The 13,915-nt window shown below is 53.8% G+C and overlaps 6 protein-coding genes across 6 annotated transcripts; 5 read left to right on the plus strand and 1 right to left on the minus strand.

The window, feature by feature from the left end:
* Positions 1–179: 179 nt before the first annotated feature.
* On the plus strand, positions 180–1,266 carry J4E92_007095 (uncharacterized protein; the record flags this gene model as incomplete). Its single annotated transcript, XM_051498458.1, has 3 exons — positions 180–711; positions 871–954; positions 1,109–1,266. The coding sequence occupies 3 exons, from the start codon at positions 180–182 to the stop codon at positions 1,264–1,266; spliced, it is 774 nt and encodes a 257-aa protein (XP_051351392.1).
* Positions 1,267–1,872: 606 nt separating this feature from the next.
* On the plus strand, positions 1,873–3,111 carry J4E92_007096 (uncharacterized protein; the record flags this gene model as incomplete). Its single annotated transcript, XM_051498459.1, has 1 exon — positions 1,873–3,111. The coding sequence occupies one exon, from the start codon at positions 1,873–1,875 to the stop codon at positions 3,109–3,111; it is 1,239 nt and encodes a 412-aa protein (XP_051351393.1).
* Positions 3,112–3,388: 277 nt separating this feature from the next.
* Positions 3,389–5,468, plus strand: J4E92_007097 (uncharacterized protein; the record flags this gene model as incomplete). Its single annotated transcript, XM_051498460.1, has 2 exons — positions 3,389–3,962; positions 4,015–5,468. 2 exons carry the CDS (start codon positions 3,389–3,391, stop codon positions 5,466–5,468), a joined length of 2,028 nt encoding a protein of 675 aa, XP_051351394.1.
* A 1,046-nt stretch (positions 5,469–6,514) lies between these two features.
* J4E92_007098 (uncharacterized protein) lies at positions 6,515–7,935 on the plus strand (the record flags this gene model as incomplete). Its single annotated transcript, XM_051498461.1, has 4 exons — positions 6,515–6,644; positions 6,686–6,897; positions 6,948–7,325; positions 7,870–7,935. 4 exons carry the CDS (start codon positions 6,515–6,517, stop codon positions 7,933–7,935), a joined length of 786 nt encoding a protein of 261 aa, XP_051351395.1.
* Positions 7,936–8,301: 366 nt separating this feature from the next.
* On the plus strand, positions 8,302–9,072 carry J4E92_007099 (uncharacterized protein; the record flags this gene model as incomplete). The annotated part of the gene is made up of 1 exon (XM_051498462.1): positions 8,302–9,072. One exon carries the CDS (start codon positions 8,302–8,304, stop codon positions 9,070–9,072), a length of 771 nt encoding a protein of 256 aa, XP_051351396.1.
* Positions 9,073–11,086: 2,014 nt separating this feature from the next.
* On the minus strand, positions 11,087–13,716 carry J4E92_007100 (uncharacterized protein; the record flags this gene model as incomplete). Its single annotated transcript, XM_051498463.1, has 3 exons — positions 11,087–11,961; positions 12,165–13,254; positions 13,303–13,716. 3 exons carry the CDS (start codon positions 13,714–13,716, stop codon positions 11,087–11,089), a joined length of 2,379 nt encoding a protein of 792 aa, XP_051351397.1.
* Positions 13,717–13,915: the final 199 nt, after the last annotated feature.

Raw genomic sequence — 13,915 nt, forward strand, 5'->3', positions numbered from 1 at the left:
GCCCACAGGCCCGATACATCTCAACACCAAACTATTTTTCGCTGCCGCGCCCTCTGCAACGACGACGCCTGCCCGGAAGAATCCCCCCGTCGTGCCATCGTCGTCCACTCGCTTGGACCGTCCAATCGTTCCCCTTTCGCATCGCCGCCGCCCGTCGCGAGTGAAGTCGGCCGACCACCATGGCGTCTACAGCGGACCAAGCCCCCACGGCACCGCAAACCACTCCACAACAGCCCGCCGCAGGGTCGCGACCGCAGAGCAGCAGCGAAGGCCTGTCGTCCAGCCCCGTCGAGATGCGGACTCTCCAGGCGTCGGGCGCCGTCCCAGCTCCCGCCAGCACGAGCACGCATGTCGCAGAGACCCCCGTTCCAGCCGCGATAGCAGCTTCCACACCACACGTGACCGAGATCAGCGCCTCTGAGGACGCGCCCGTCGTTGCTGCCCCGTCTGCGAAACCCGCACCGCCTGCTGCGTTAAATCGCGCAGAGACCGAGGCGATTGGGCCGTCGACCGATACACCAGCCGCGAACCCAGACAACACCAATGGCCCCGTGCTGGTCATAATGCTGCTCCTCACCAGCGGCTCGAGACACCCCTACAAGATTGAGGACAAATACCTCAAGAAGCGCAACGTCAATGTCGAGAACATGGACCCCTACAACATCAGCGTATACACGCTCAAGGAGCTGATATGGCGGGACTGGCGAGAAGGTACGCATGCGCATCTCTTCTCTACGTGGCGCAAGAGCTGGGAGAAGCTTGGCTCGACAGTGGGGTGGCTATGTTGACGTCTTCGGTCTTGATCTGCATGGTGCCCAAAGAGCATCCCTTTGCAGCCTTCGTCGTGCAAACGCTAACTCGTCATTACAGAATGGGAGACCCGGCCCACATCGCCAGGCTCAATACGACTGATACACTTTGGTCGCATGCTCGACGACAAATCCCCACTCAAGGGTAAGCACCTCCATCTCATCGTATCATGTCAACGTTCTTGGCACGGCTCGTCCAATCGCTCGGCACATGCCGATCATTGGTTAATGCAGCCACGACGCGCAGCCCGCATCGATAGACACTCCAGACTCTAAGGCCAGCTACTGACATCGGACAGACTGCCGGTTCCAGACAGACTCGCCTAACGTGGTGCACATGACGGTCAAGCCACAGGAAATGGTGGACGACGAGGAAAACGCCAAGACAGGCAAAACTGGCAGTCGAAGAGACAACGACGAGGAACCTACAGCTGGCTGTCGCTGCATCATTTTATAGGCATGTGATCAGTCGACGACACTCTGGGTCCGCAAAAGTATATACAACATATCGCGCGCAACGATGGACCAAGTCTTTGGCCCGTCGCTTTTCTCATCGTACCCTTCGAGGGTGTTTCTGGTTATCATAATTGGCCGTTGCAGGCGGCTTTGGGTCGCGGCGTTTTGTGAAGCGAAGTTGGGTACTTTCCTCACTCAACACAGTCTAGTTTCTGCTTCCTTGCGAGCATATGGGGTTCGCAGTAGTTTGGTCGAACTCGGAGTGTCATTTTCTTTATCTTTTGTATAAGTACGTACATTTTCTGCCGAGGGATATCGCTGGGTCAGGGGAACATGGGAATAGACCGTATTGAATCTTGTGAAATCCTTTCTCATTTGAAGTAATTGGAGTAGACGAAAGTGACAAGCGTTGATTGTCGCGATGCGAGACGCTAGTTGGGCGATGGTATCGTGTCAAGGTGTTCGCAGCTGCCAGGTGGACCCTGATCCCGAGGTTGTGTTCGATGCCGTCATCAACGCTTGAGCTAAGCTCCTATGTCTCTGCATCACACCACGCACCAATTCCTACCACCACACACCATCACGACCCAATTCCACATATACCAACATGGTGCTCCAGGACGTCGAAAATACAGCCCCGGAAGGCTTCACAGATAACCCTTACCCCTCCTCGAACGACCCATATGCTTCCGCGTCGCCGCCCTCCTCAGGCGCTCGCTTCGACGCGAGCGTCCTGCCCCAGCCATTACCGATCATAGGCACCTTCATGGGCTTCTCCGATCGCGCCGTTCGCTTCAAGACCGAAACTACCCTTAAATTCGCCGAGCGCAAAGTCGGCCGCCAACTGAATCCAGAAGAAGCGCAAGCGCTCGCATACCACATATACCAGCTAGAGCAAACAAAGAGCTATTTCGCCGCCACCGGTGCAGCTGCAGGAACGTACCAATGGTGGAGGACTATGGATAAGATGAAATATCCCTTTTATCAGCCCAAGGTGGAGGACATTGACCGGAACAAGTTTGGTCCGATCAAGGGCAACATGGCGATGTTCGCACGACACACATGGCGATTCAGTTTGTACGTTTTGGTGGCAGGACAGATGGGCAACATCATCGGTCAACTCCTCGCGCAACCTTTGGCTGCGGTGAATACCTCGAACGATCCGAAGCTGGAGCAGTTTGGGCAGGAGTTGAAGGCTTCCTCACACGCTGAAGGGCAACGGACCGCACAACAAGGACGTGAGATTGAGGATAGGCGACGACAGTTCCAGGAGCAGGTCAGGAACAAGGCAGGAGGTGGCCCGTCACCACAGGCTAGCTGGGGTAAGCAGCCTCAAGGGAACGCTGATGGAGGCGACGACATGAGCCCGACCGCAGGGAACGAATCGTGGGGTACCAGAACCGCGGGATCAGACACATGGGAGACGTTCTCAAACGACACATCACAACCAGCTCCACAACGCCAGCAAGCACCGCCCTCGTCCCTTCCATTCGATGACGACGCTTCCCCCACTGGAGGCCTCTTCCAGGACGAAGTCAACAACCCACAACAACCCCAATCCCAATCCCAAGCAAGACCTGGTGAATCGTCATGGGATCGTCTTCGGCGTACCGGAGGAGCAGCAGCAGCGCCACTTCAAAGGCCACAGCAACAGCAATCGCGGAGAGCGGAGCCGGAGCGCAGAGCGCAGAGGGAAGGGTCCACGCTCGGAGACTCGTATACGTTTGTTGCAGGCGATGAGGAGAGGGCCAGGGAGAGACAGCGCGCTCAGCAAGAATTCGACGCTAGGCTAGAGCAGGAGCGTCAGGGACGTGACTTTAGTGATGAGGGAGGTAAGAAGTGGTAGAGACGATGACTGGAAGGTATACCAATGAAGGAAGATTGATCTGTCGTATGCATGTGCGTTTCCCCGATTCATCTAAGTCGCGGACCCCTGACTTCGCACAGTGTGGTCACATGCGTGCTTTCACTTCCTCGTCTGCGGAGTGGAAACTTTTAGGCTTCTCTTGCTCGCTCCCATATAATCGCCCACTCACTGCGTTCACTTTTTCGAATGTCACTTAAATAACCTGCTCTCTCACTTCTCAACCTTTGCACAATCACCCAGCGACCAGCCGCCGACAATGAACGACGACGACTACGAAGCGAACGATAACTTTTGGAGTGACTTCTGGCCGAACGATTGCAGCCCCGAGGCCTTACAGCTAGCTTTGACCATGAAGGAGTCTGGCGTCGCCATCCGCCCAACACAGAATGGCTTCGAGGTCAACCAGGAACCAGGCCGCCCACATCCCATCATAGGCGATGCGCCGAAATGCTGTCCAGATTCTAAGCACTGGACCATGGACGATGGTGACTGGGTCTGCGTTGGGTGTGGTGCGGTGTACGCGCAGAACTTTTTTCACGCACCCGCGCAACCAGCTTTGGCTCCACTACTTCCTCCTACTGACCTGGTGGTCAATGGCAATCTCGTTCTGCCGCCCATGTCTTGCTGCCTGAAGCCTGACCCTCGTCGGGAAGATGGAGATGAGCGGACTCTGTGCGACCGTTGTGGCCAGGAATACTTCGATTATAAATATGATGAAGAGTTTCAGAAAGCGATCGAAGCAGGCGAGGGATTTGGTACTGGTGGGCCGACGTCTGGTGAGTCAGGGCAATCGATGGGTCAGCAAGCGGAGACTTACTGGAGGAACCAAGGTAAGAGGACCCCGTTAATTTTCTGGTGAGGATCAATAGCTAATTTGTGCAGCCGATTCATACATGTACGCTCTTCGTGACGCAGCATATTCGAACCACGCTCCTCTTTCGTCGGGATCAGCTACTGGATCGAGTGACTTTCAGGCATCCACCGCCTTGACACGTCGTCGTCTACGGCCCACGCGTTCTGTAGACGATATTCTAGCATTGGAAGACGAAGACGATAAGAATCTTGCGGCTTCTCTCTCTGTACCTTCCTTCAACCCAATCCTTCCGCCAGCTCCACCAGTCAATGATCCCACCCCAGGACCTTCAAAGCCCAAGGCGAGACGCGCGATTGAACCACCTCCTATCACCTACAACGTTCCGGTGCGACCCCGTCGGCCTAGATCTCGCGCGCCCACTCACTGCCTCACCTGTATGGCAGAAAAGAGTATCCGCAACATGGACTGCAACCTCTGTCACCAGTGTCACTCCGAACGTCATACCACCGGCAGGTGCAAGATGTTGAAGCCCAAGTTCCACAAGTTCATGGAACTTTCTGTTGAGCTACGTCAGCGCATTTATGCGCTCGCGCTCGATACAGATCGACCCATCAGGCCTCATCTGTGCGACTATACCGGCGACCAGGTCGTTCAGTTCCACGACGACAATGCAGAACATCACTTCGCGACCAGCGATCTCCTCGGTATCACCCGCGTCAGCAAGCAGGTCCGCGAGGAGTCACTTCCCATGTTCTACTCCACAAACACCTTCTCCATCGGCTATGATACCTCGACTTATTTCGACCGCCTCGCGTACCTGGGCCGCTTCCACATGGTTCGCCACGTCCGGTTCCAAATCGATAACCGCAAGGAGTCCATGTCTCCCAGCATTCTACGTCGTATGAACCAGTACATCAAAGAAGCAGACGTCTACGAGAAGCAGCTGACCGGTCCCGTTGGCCAGCATATCTCATCGCTGAAGAAGCATCCCCAGTACCTCTACGGCGGCTGCCCCGAACTCAACACCCTCATCACACTCATGAAACTCACCTCGCGCCTCGACAACCAGACCAAAAACCAGTACGAAGGAAAAGGCAAAGCCAAAGCCACCGACATCACCACCAGCAGCCCACCCTTCCACTCCAAGCTCGTCGTCCCTGTCTCCTCCGTCCCAAACTTCATCGCCTACTCCGCCTACAAATGGTTCCCAACCGTCATGTACGGCCTCGGCATCCAACTGCACTACGTCGACAACACGCCTTTTGCCTTTGTCGACGGCGGCACCGTTGGCATTACGTGGGAACAGCGTTTGCAGAAGAAGGACTTTGGCGATATCCCTGATTACGTTGATCCAGTTGATAGTAGCGGGCAGACGGCGGCGTATAAGATGGCGCTTAGACTGGATCCTGGGTTGGAAGGGAGGCAGAGGCCGAAGGCGTGGGCTTATTTGAGGGAAACTTGTACGGGCGGGAATTACGCGTGGTTTGATTTGCCGACTGAGGGGGGTGGGGTTGGGTATTAGGTGTGGATGGGGTGGGTGGTGATGACATGGATAGATAAAATATGAGAGAAATCAATGCTATGGCATGAACTTACCGTTCTCCATGAAGAGTGTTCCTAGAAAGGCAAAGTTGGTTGTGGGGAGCAGTCCCATGTACTAAGACACGTGAGGCTAGAGCACCTGCAGGCTGACTATAAGCAGGCAGGTACGTCCCACTAATCACACCCAACTTCTCACGTCACATTTCACGATTGTTGTCCTACTCTGGTATTTTCATATACACTAGTCATGCCACTCTGCATTACTTGTAGCTCCATACCCTTCCGCGCGCTCGCCCGCGGCGACTATCCTCCAGACTGGAAAAAGACGTCTTGGACCGACGACAATGGCATACCCTGGGGCCACGAAAGCGAAATATGGGTTTGTGACAGACGCCAAACAACCTTACCACGATTGAGGAAAAGCGCACTTCACTGCATGATATGCAGCATGCTCATGCGGGATGTGGAAACACGGCCGGTTTACAGACGAGTCGCACAAGAAGTAGATATGGAGGTCGCTCCAGCATGGCTGCATCTATCCGAATCTGAAACATACGGCACAAAGCTGGATCTCTATTTAGACAAGGGCATAAATGAAGCTACCGCTGTGGAGTTTCGAAATAGATTTGGTATGTTTGAGTCGCAGATCTTGCTTAGTCCGGTAGACGAAGGCTTATGGACACAGACACTCCAGCTTCGAATCTCTTCAAGCCGGTGAAGTTGGAGGATACGCTTGATCCCACCCCTTTGAAGCAATTCAGAGCTTGGTTTGACGAATGCAATACCCGACATGAGAGATGTTCTGCGATTCAGCAAGATTCGTTGTTGCCTACAAGAGTGTTGGATCTCGATGACATGCCCAATTCTGACGCTCTAGCCGAAAATATGAAGCAGTGGCCAGCACTGTTTTCTCAAACCAAATGTAAACTAGTCGAAACGACCGCTGGTCAGAAAGGGAAGTACGCAACGCTGAGCTATTGTTGGGGAAATGGGTTGCCGTTCATGACTACCACAGAGACGCTTTCAATGCGAAAGAGCAGCATCGGCTTTCAAGATCTTCCTAAGACGCTTCAAGATGCTGCTATGGTGGTGCGGTTCCTTGGTCTACGGTACGTATGGATCGACTGCTTGGCAATTGGTATGAACCGACTCCTCTGTATACAGTACATATGCTAATGCTTATACTCTCGCTCTTAGTACAAGATGACACAGCAGACTGGGAGAAAGAATCGGCTGTCATGGCCGACATCTACTCCAGATCGTACATCAACATCGCTGCATCCAACGCTTCACATTGCGGAGCAGGCTTCCTAGGACCACGAAAGATGCCAATGACCGAACGTATCGAGATCCACGATAGCGAAGGTGATCTAGAAGTATATCTCGTCGCCCAACAGACCCGCAACTACGTAAGCCCCCACCCCCGAGACACCGTCGACTCATGACTAACATAACCCAGGCAATACCAAGCGATCCCCTCGAAACACGAGCCTGGGTCCTCCAAGAACAACTCCTACCATCCCGCTCCCTCCATTTCGGCAGCGCCAACATGTTCTGGCGCTGTCCCGACGGCATCTCGCATGAGGAACGAAGAAAAGGCTGGACCCACCTCTACACCCTCGACGCCGTGGTATCCAGTATACGCCTACCCATTGGAGTTGCCCTCGGCCAAGACGCGTGGTTCCAACTGGTCCGTGACTATACCTCCCGCGGTATTACGTACCCCAAAGACAAATTCCCGGCCATCTCAGGCGTCATGACCGTCTTACAACGCATGACTGGCGACATCCCCGCAGCAGGACTCTGGCAGCGGAACTTCCTCAAGTGGCTCCTGTGGGTGCCTAGGCATGATGTTGCACCTTTCAAACGGTCGGATATTTGGACGGCACCGTCTTGGTCGTTCATGTCTGGGGAGGGACCTGTGGATTACGGGTTAGGTGATCTTACTGTAGGTATGAATACCTCGCTACGAGGCTTTTGTGCCTTTCTTGAAGAATGCAGAGTCGTGCCTAAAGGACTTAATCCCCTTGGTGAGTTGAAAGATGGGTGGGCGAGAATCAGTGGGCCGGTGACGGATGTCACTGCTATTAGCGAAGATGTAGCGACAGGGAAGAGTCCGTATCGGTCGTGTAGGGTGCAGATGCGCGACCAAAGCTATCATGATGCGCGAGTTCTTTTCGATGTTGAGGCGTATGAGGCTTGTAAGGTTCTGATCGTTGCGCCGGCTTTGGGTGTGGCAATCATTAGTACGGATAAAGAGCGGGGCGAGTATGTGAGGGTTGGACTGGTGGTGATTAAGAGGGTAAAATCCGAGGTGAAGAAAGATGTAAGTACAAATACGGTCAAAAGTGACGATGATGAGATCGCTAACATCATGGTAGCAGTCGAAAGAGTGGTACCCTGAAGCGGAGGACTATTCCGAGCCACGGTCGATTGTTCTCCGATGAGGTGGCGGACTTGCATGCCAAATACGAGGCGTGTGTGGATCATGTTGAATGTCGGCGTAGAATACGAGCCGCCAGTTAAGTAAAGGTTGAACCAATACTCATGACATTCATCGAGTATGAGCGAGTCTGACTTGGGGGGCTCGCGTAGCCTCAGGTCTTCGACCATGGTTCGCTACCGCACATATCCATAGTTCAAACGAACAGAAAAGTAAGTAAATCATTTGAGAACCACACGAGTAAAGCTGCGCATATATAAAGCGAGCTCTCAAATATTAGAAGTCACAAATCAACTTGTAACACTTCAACCCCAAAGCAAAAGATCTACAAGTTACCCATCAACACAAGATAAAGAAATTGTACCTGACGATGTCTTCCGAGAACAAACGACCAGCCGATGAGATGACGACGCTTCAAGCTCAATTCACGGCTAAGTCGTGCCACGAGCAGCTGTATGCGCACCACAGAAGAGCAGCCACTGCCCCAGCTACAGCGGGTCAGCCTACCAGATCTGAGCCAGCTCCGTACTATCAGCAGAGCTACATACGCCATCGGTCTGGGTGCGTATGTACCCTTCCTTCATCACACAAACAAGAAGAAGACGAAAGCCTCGAAGACGAACATGAGACCGCGGAACAATTCGCTCGGAACTGGAATCCAACAAAATTCCCCAAACTGAAAGACTGGACAAACGACGATTTCCGCTCAGCGATACAGCACTGGACATTTGATCGCAACAAGAAGAACACGTCCGAAGCTATAAACGAAGCAGAAGCTGCACTCTACGACCTTGACAGCGGTTCGTGGGTTGGTTCGCAAGAGTGGGTCAGAGAACAACATGTTTCCGAGACAGTATATGTAGGCCTCTTGAAGTTGTTGAGACGATATGGGTACTGGAGGCATTCCATCACCCTTCGGTCGAAGTCTTGGGACGGCCGAAAGATGACGATATATCGCACGCAGGGGGCGGAGGACCTTCCCCTATGGCTTCAGTGTCATGGATTTGAGATTGAAGATGATGAGATTGTGCCGGATGAGGATGGTGAGGACGGGGATGGTGAGGACGGGGATGGTGAGGACGCGCAGAAGCTAGATCATATGGTAACGGAATGGCTTTCACACTTGGAGGTTACCGAGTAGACTTCTCAGGACGACGGATACGCTGGAATGTTCGTTTTAAAATTGGGAACCCGCGGTGCGTTTCCGTGCGAGCGAAGATACGGTATGATAGTGATCAGGTAGATAAAGCAATTATAACCCCTTGCCACAGATAGCTAGAGTCTGGATCGCGTTTGCTGCATACATACTATCAAAAGTCAACTACTTCGTAGCTCCTAAGTTCATGTATACGTCTACCCAGATATCATTCCTAATAATACCTAATGTTTTTGTAGAATGCGACGAGATAGGTGACTCATCCTGGTACTCTGACATCCATAACTTTGTTGGTACGATTGGCGCGTTCATGCAATCTGGACAAGATTTGTATGCTGCAACCGCAGGACATGCCATCAACAACAGCCCTACGCTACTACCCTACGGCTCCAAGCCAGGACGTCAACCTAAGATTCGACTTGGATATTACGGGAAACAATGGTAATCGTGGCGTGGCATAATGGCCTTTTATCGGCAAAGAAACCGCATCCGGGTGTACAAGGACGGAGCCACGACAGACCTACCAGTCGTCCACTTCACTCAAGACGAGCGAACAGAAGACATACGAAGACTAGACATATGCCTCTCCCTCACATCCAAAGCCCATATACCGCAAACGGAACAAGACCCGAGTAACACGTTACACGAACCCCATCTTCGAAACGAGATATCATGCAACACCGCACCAGCATCCATTCCTTCTAGATTGCAACACGCCTTATTTTCAATACACATGCCACGATCTTTCTCTCTCTACTGTGAACATGTGGCGTACATCCCCCACCTGAGGCACGGCATAAACCACCACCAACTTCGCACTTCGCATTCGAGAAAGACGCCAGCTTGTTCGTCTCAACGTGACTAATGCGCGAAACATACGCCCCTGGGCCCAACACTCCGGCCAGCTAGAAATATGTATGTACATGCAAAACCCACGCTGCAGGTTCTCATGGCGTAACGAACTGCATCGAATCGAATCACATGTCTCGCCGTCCACGCGCTTCAGCCCCAAGAGCCAGGGGCCGGGGCCAGGGCAATGGTACATACATGTACGTAGGAACCTCGCCGTCCACACCACCCATCTAACCGCAACGCACCTCCGACCAATCGCGCCAACTCCCGCTCTCGTATCCATAATGCAGGTGCGAATGCCCACGAAGACCGTATCTGCGGCCAGGAAAGCGGGCAAGTACAAGCCCCCAACTCACGCGGACGGACTTGATCGTGTAGGCAGGCTGAGAAGCAGATGCGCGATCGAGATCTCGGGCGAGGGAGCGCCACAATGCATAGCACAGCAGGTTTTGAGGTTCGCGGAGAAGAAAAGAAGGCAGATGGAATCTAGATGCGAGGACACGAGTTGGTGGGAGGTGTGGTGGGTGAATGAGGCGCTGGGGGTATATGTCAGGTGTATCGATACCATGGCGACTTATTACCTTCAAGTTATGCTGTGATATGTCATGGGCCAGGTCCACGCCCACGCCCACACTGTGCACTTCGCGTTCGTTGGATTATACGACGACGTAGGCGTGGGGCGGGTGCATGGCGAAATCTCCTCATGCTACCTTGCTTCCTTTCTTCCTTGAGACGAGACGAGACGAAACGGAGAAGTTCCATCACGCCACGCTACGCAACACAGCTCGTGGCCTGGAAGCAGGTTGGTGAGGACGGCTAAAGTGATGGACGGCGACGTTATTCGTTGAAAGATCCCGGTCGGCGGCCCGGCGTCGTAACGTTGACCGGTAGATCTTGTGGCACAGCTTCCCATTCACGCATATGCATCTCGGCTGCATCATTGATTCGCTGCCTGTCGCACACGTCGCAGATACAATTGGAAGGGCAGAATCGGGCGTTAGGCCATGAGGGGTATATTATGCGGTCGCTAAAGGGTATACAGATTGTTGGATATTGGATATGTGTGAGTGTACGGCAAATGCCGTCGACGCGCACCAACCTTCTAGAAATGCAATGATGGAGCGTGGAACGAGGGGTTACGAATGCATCACGCTCCGAAACCTAGGCCATGAACAGTCTCGTCGTCTCCAAGTGCAAGCCGCACTTCGTCTTCACCAACGCCAAGCCGGACACGGCCTACTCGCTCGCCATGTCGGGCCTCTACGCCTATGATGCCTGCTTCTGCGAGCTCGGTGGCTGCGAGTGCGAGACCGAGTGCTCTTGCTGCCTTGTTGTTCGTTTCCTTCAAGCCAAGATTAGTAGCAACGTCTCTATGCTTCGACGGCGTAGAAGGCTGCATTGCTGCGCCGTTCATCATTTCGCTTCTGTCGTCCTTCTCAGGGGCGAGAATGTAATCGTGCACAGGCAGTAACTGACTCATGAGCCCCAACCGTTTGGCTTCATCGACAACGTCTCCAAGGATCGCTTCGCCAATGCCCGACCTGCGGATCCTTGCCAAGAGGGCCGCAAGGAACACCTTGGACGCCAACGGTAGAGCCCGCAGCGCCTGTTGCAGGGGGCTACTCGTAGCCTCGTTGATTGCCTGTTTGATCGTCGCCATAGTAACTATACCTTTCCGCCCCGCCCGATCTTTGGACCGATGATCCGGATCTCCGGTACCTTTATTTGACCGAGAGTCTTGGAGCTGCTTTGCTTTGTCACCCCGAGCGGTCCTACTCGGGGTACCTGGCTGCGCCTCATCGTCCCGGTCCTGCGATATCGTTTCCGCTTCGGCGATTTCCACGGCTCGTCTGCAGATGTCTAACGCGCGTCGCGCATCACCGCTAACAGCTGCTACCTTGCGTGCAGCAAACTGAACGGCGTCAGGGTGCACAATATTGCCAGGTACACCTTCGAGCCGGGACTGGATAATTTGCATCAGTTGGTCATGTGTATAGCCTGGGAAAGTGATGCGCGTCAAGCCTAGAAGATGCGTGTTAGCCTCTCGCCAGGAAAATAACGGACGTACCCGGCCATATAAGTCGCACCGATAACATCAAATTGATACGCAGATCGTTGGGAGACCTCGTCGTCTCCCTCTGATATTGTAGCATATTGAGGAGGGATCGAAACGCCAAACGCGTGGGGCGCGTTCCTGAAGGATCGCTATGCTAGCTGGGACATACCTAGGCGACTGCTGATCTTATTGCTCAACGTTCTCTCTGGCAGATCCATAGTGTTCGCTACGGCGAGGACAATTAACCTGCTGTGCCGCAGGCCAGGCCAGTTGAAGAAGTTGTACATGACAGACTGGTTTTTGGTGACGAGCTGGTCAAGCTCGTCCATGAGGACCACGCAGGGAACCCTGCGCGGGCTGGGAGTGGAGAACTCGCGTTCCAGTAGCTCCAGTGCATGTGACGGACTCACTCGGTCGCCGCGCAGTGCCTGCCAGAGCAGCGAGTATGATTGGTGGGGATCGGTGACCTTCATGCCATTGATCTCAACAAATATGAAATCATCCAACTCTTCGGCTTGAACTGAGGCTTGCAGTTGGGCGACGACCTCTCGCACAGTTGCCGTTTTGCCTGTGCCAGGTGTGCCCGAGATGTAGATGCATGAGCCCGAGCCGTCCGTAATGGCCGCGTCCAAATGACTATAGACGGTGGAGAACTCTTCCTCACGACAAGGGAGTGCGGCAGGTACCGAGGAAACATGGAGTTGATTCCGCGCGATCTGGAATGGTGAGTTTAGGGCCGAAGGATCAAGTACACGCGTGCCAAGCGGTGTGAACTCCAATTGCTTCTTGATGACTATCCTCTTGTGCGTTGGAGTAAGGAATTTGCGCGCAGCCGGGCTTTTCCTAGTCGATGTGGGGTCGGTCGCTTCATTAATTTTCCGGCGCTTCCGTGGAGTCTTTGGCAAGTCATCATCGTCCGAGTCAGGGATCACGAACTGGTCCAAGTCGGGCTGCTGATGTTTCTTAGGACGACCGGCAGTTCTCCTAGTGGCCTTTGTCTGAGCCTCCACAAGATCGACCAGCGATCGGATGTCCTTGGCATCGCTGTATACGTCCTCCCATTTGAACTCTGGTGTATATGTGGTCGTGCGCGTGTTGCAGCCTCTCCGGCAGACGAAGACCTTGCCATAGTCTTTGGAGTTCTTCTTGACGCCTGCAGGATACAACTCCTGGAAATGTTCCAAAGAGTAGACCTTGGCAGTGCCGTTGATCGAGGCTAGCGGGTTGTCGTCGAATGCGGCAGAGATGTAAAGTTCGTTCTATTGAATGTCAGAGGGCATAATTTCGCAAAAGGCCGAGGGACTTACGGGAAGAAAGTCGGAACGCTTTTTGCTCTGGTTGCGAATTTCCTTCTCGGAGGAGAACCAGAGGAACTTGGCCATCTTCTCGTCCTCGTCCGGGTCCTCGTGGAAGTCGCAGATGATGCCGACCCATGCCTGGTTGCCCTCTGCCTTGAGCAGCACGGCATCTCCCACTTTGCACTTGAAGCTACCCATGCGCGCACCGACTATGCGCTTTGCTAGCGGTGTGGGCGCAGCCTTTCTCTTTCTTGGCGAGGCAGTCTGCTCAGGCTGCGCATCGTCGATGCCATTGTTGTCGTAGATCCATTCCCAGGGGTGGTCTTCGTAGCCAAGCTCGTCGTCGGAGTCTTCGCGGAATACTGCGCCGCCCGCGAGATACTGTCGCGCCTTGTCTACACGGGAGCGCTTGATGGGAGCCATGAAAAGGGGTGGTTGTGGTCGCAATTGGGTTTTTGTCGCTGACGTTGGCCACGCGGGAGTGGAAGGCACGACGCGTCGCGACAGGCTTGGCGGAGCGCGCGCGGAAAGAGCTATGATCTCACCGCTCGGGTCACTTTCTTCGCGCAGTCACGACATGCGACACATCACCACTGCACATCTCACGCTCATGTCGCATTAA

Source organism: Alternaria infectoria (assembly GCF_024043175.1).
Source record: "Alternaria infectoria strain BMP 0036 chromosome Unknown scaffold_11, whole genome shotgun sequence".
NCBI classification, from domain to species: domain Eukaryota; kingdom Fungi; phylum Ascomycota; class Dothideomycetes; order Pleosporales; family Pleosporaceae; genus Alternaria; species Alternaria infectoria.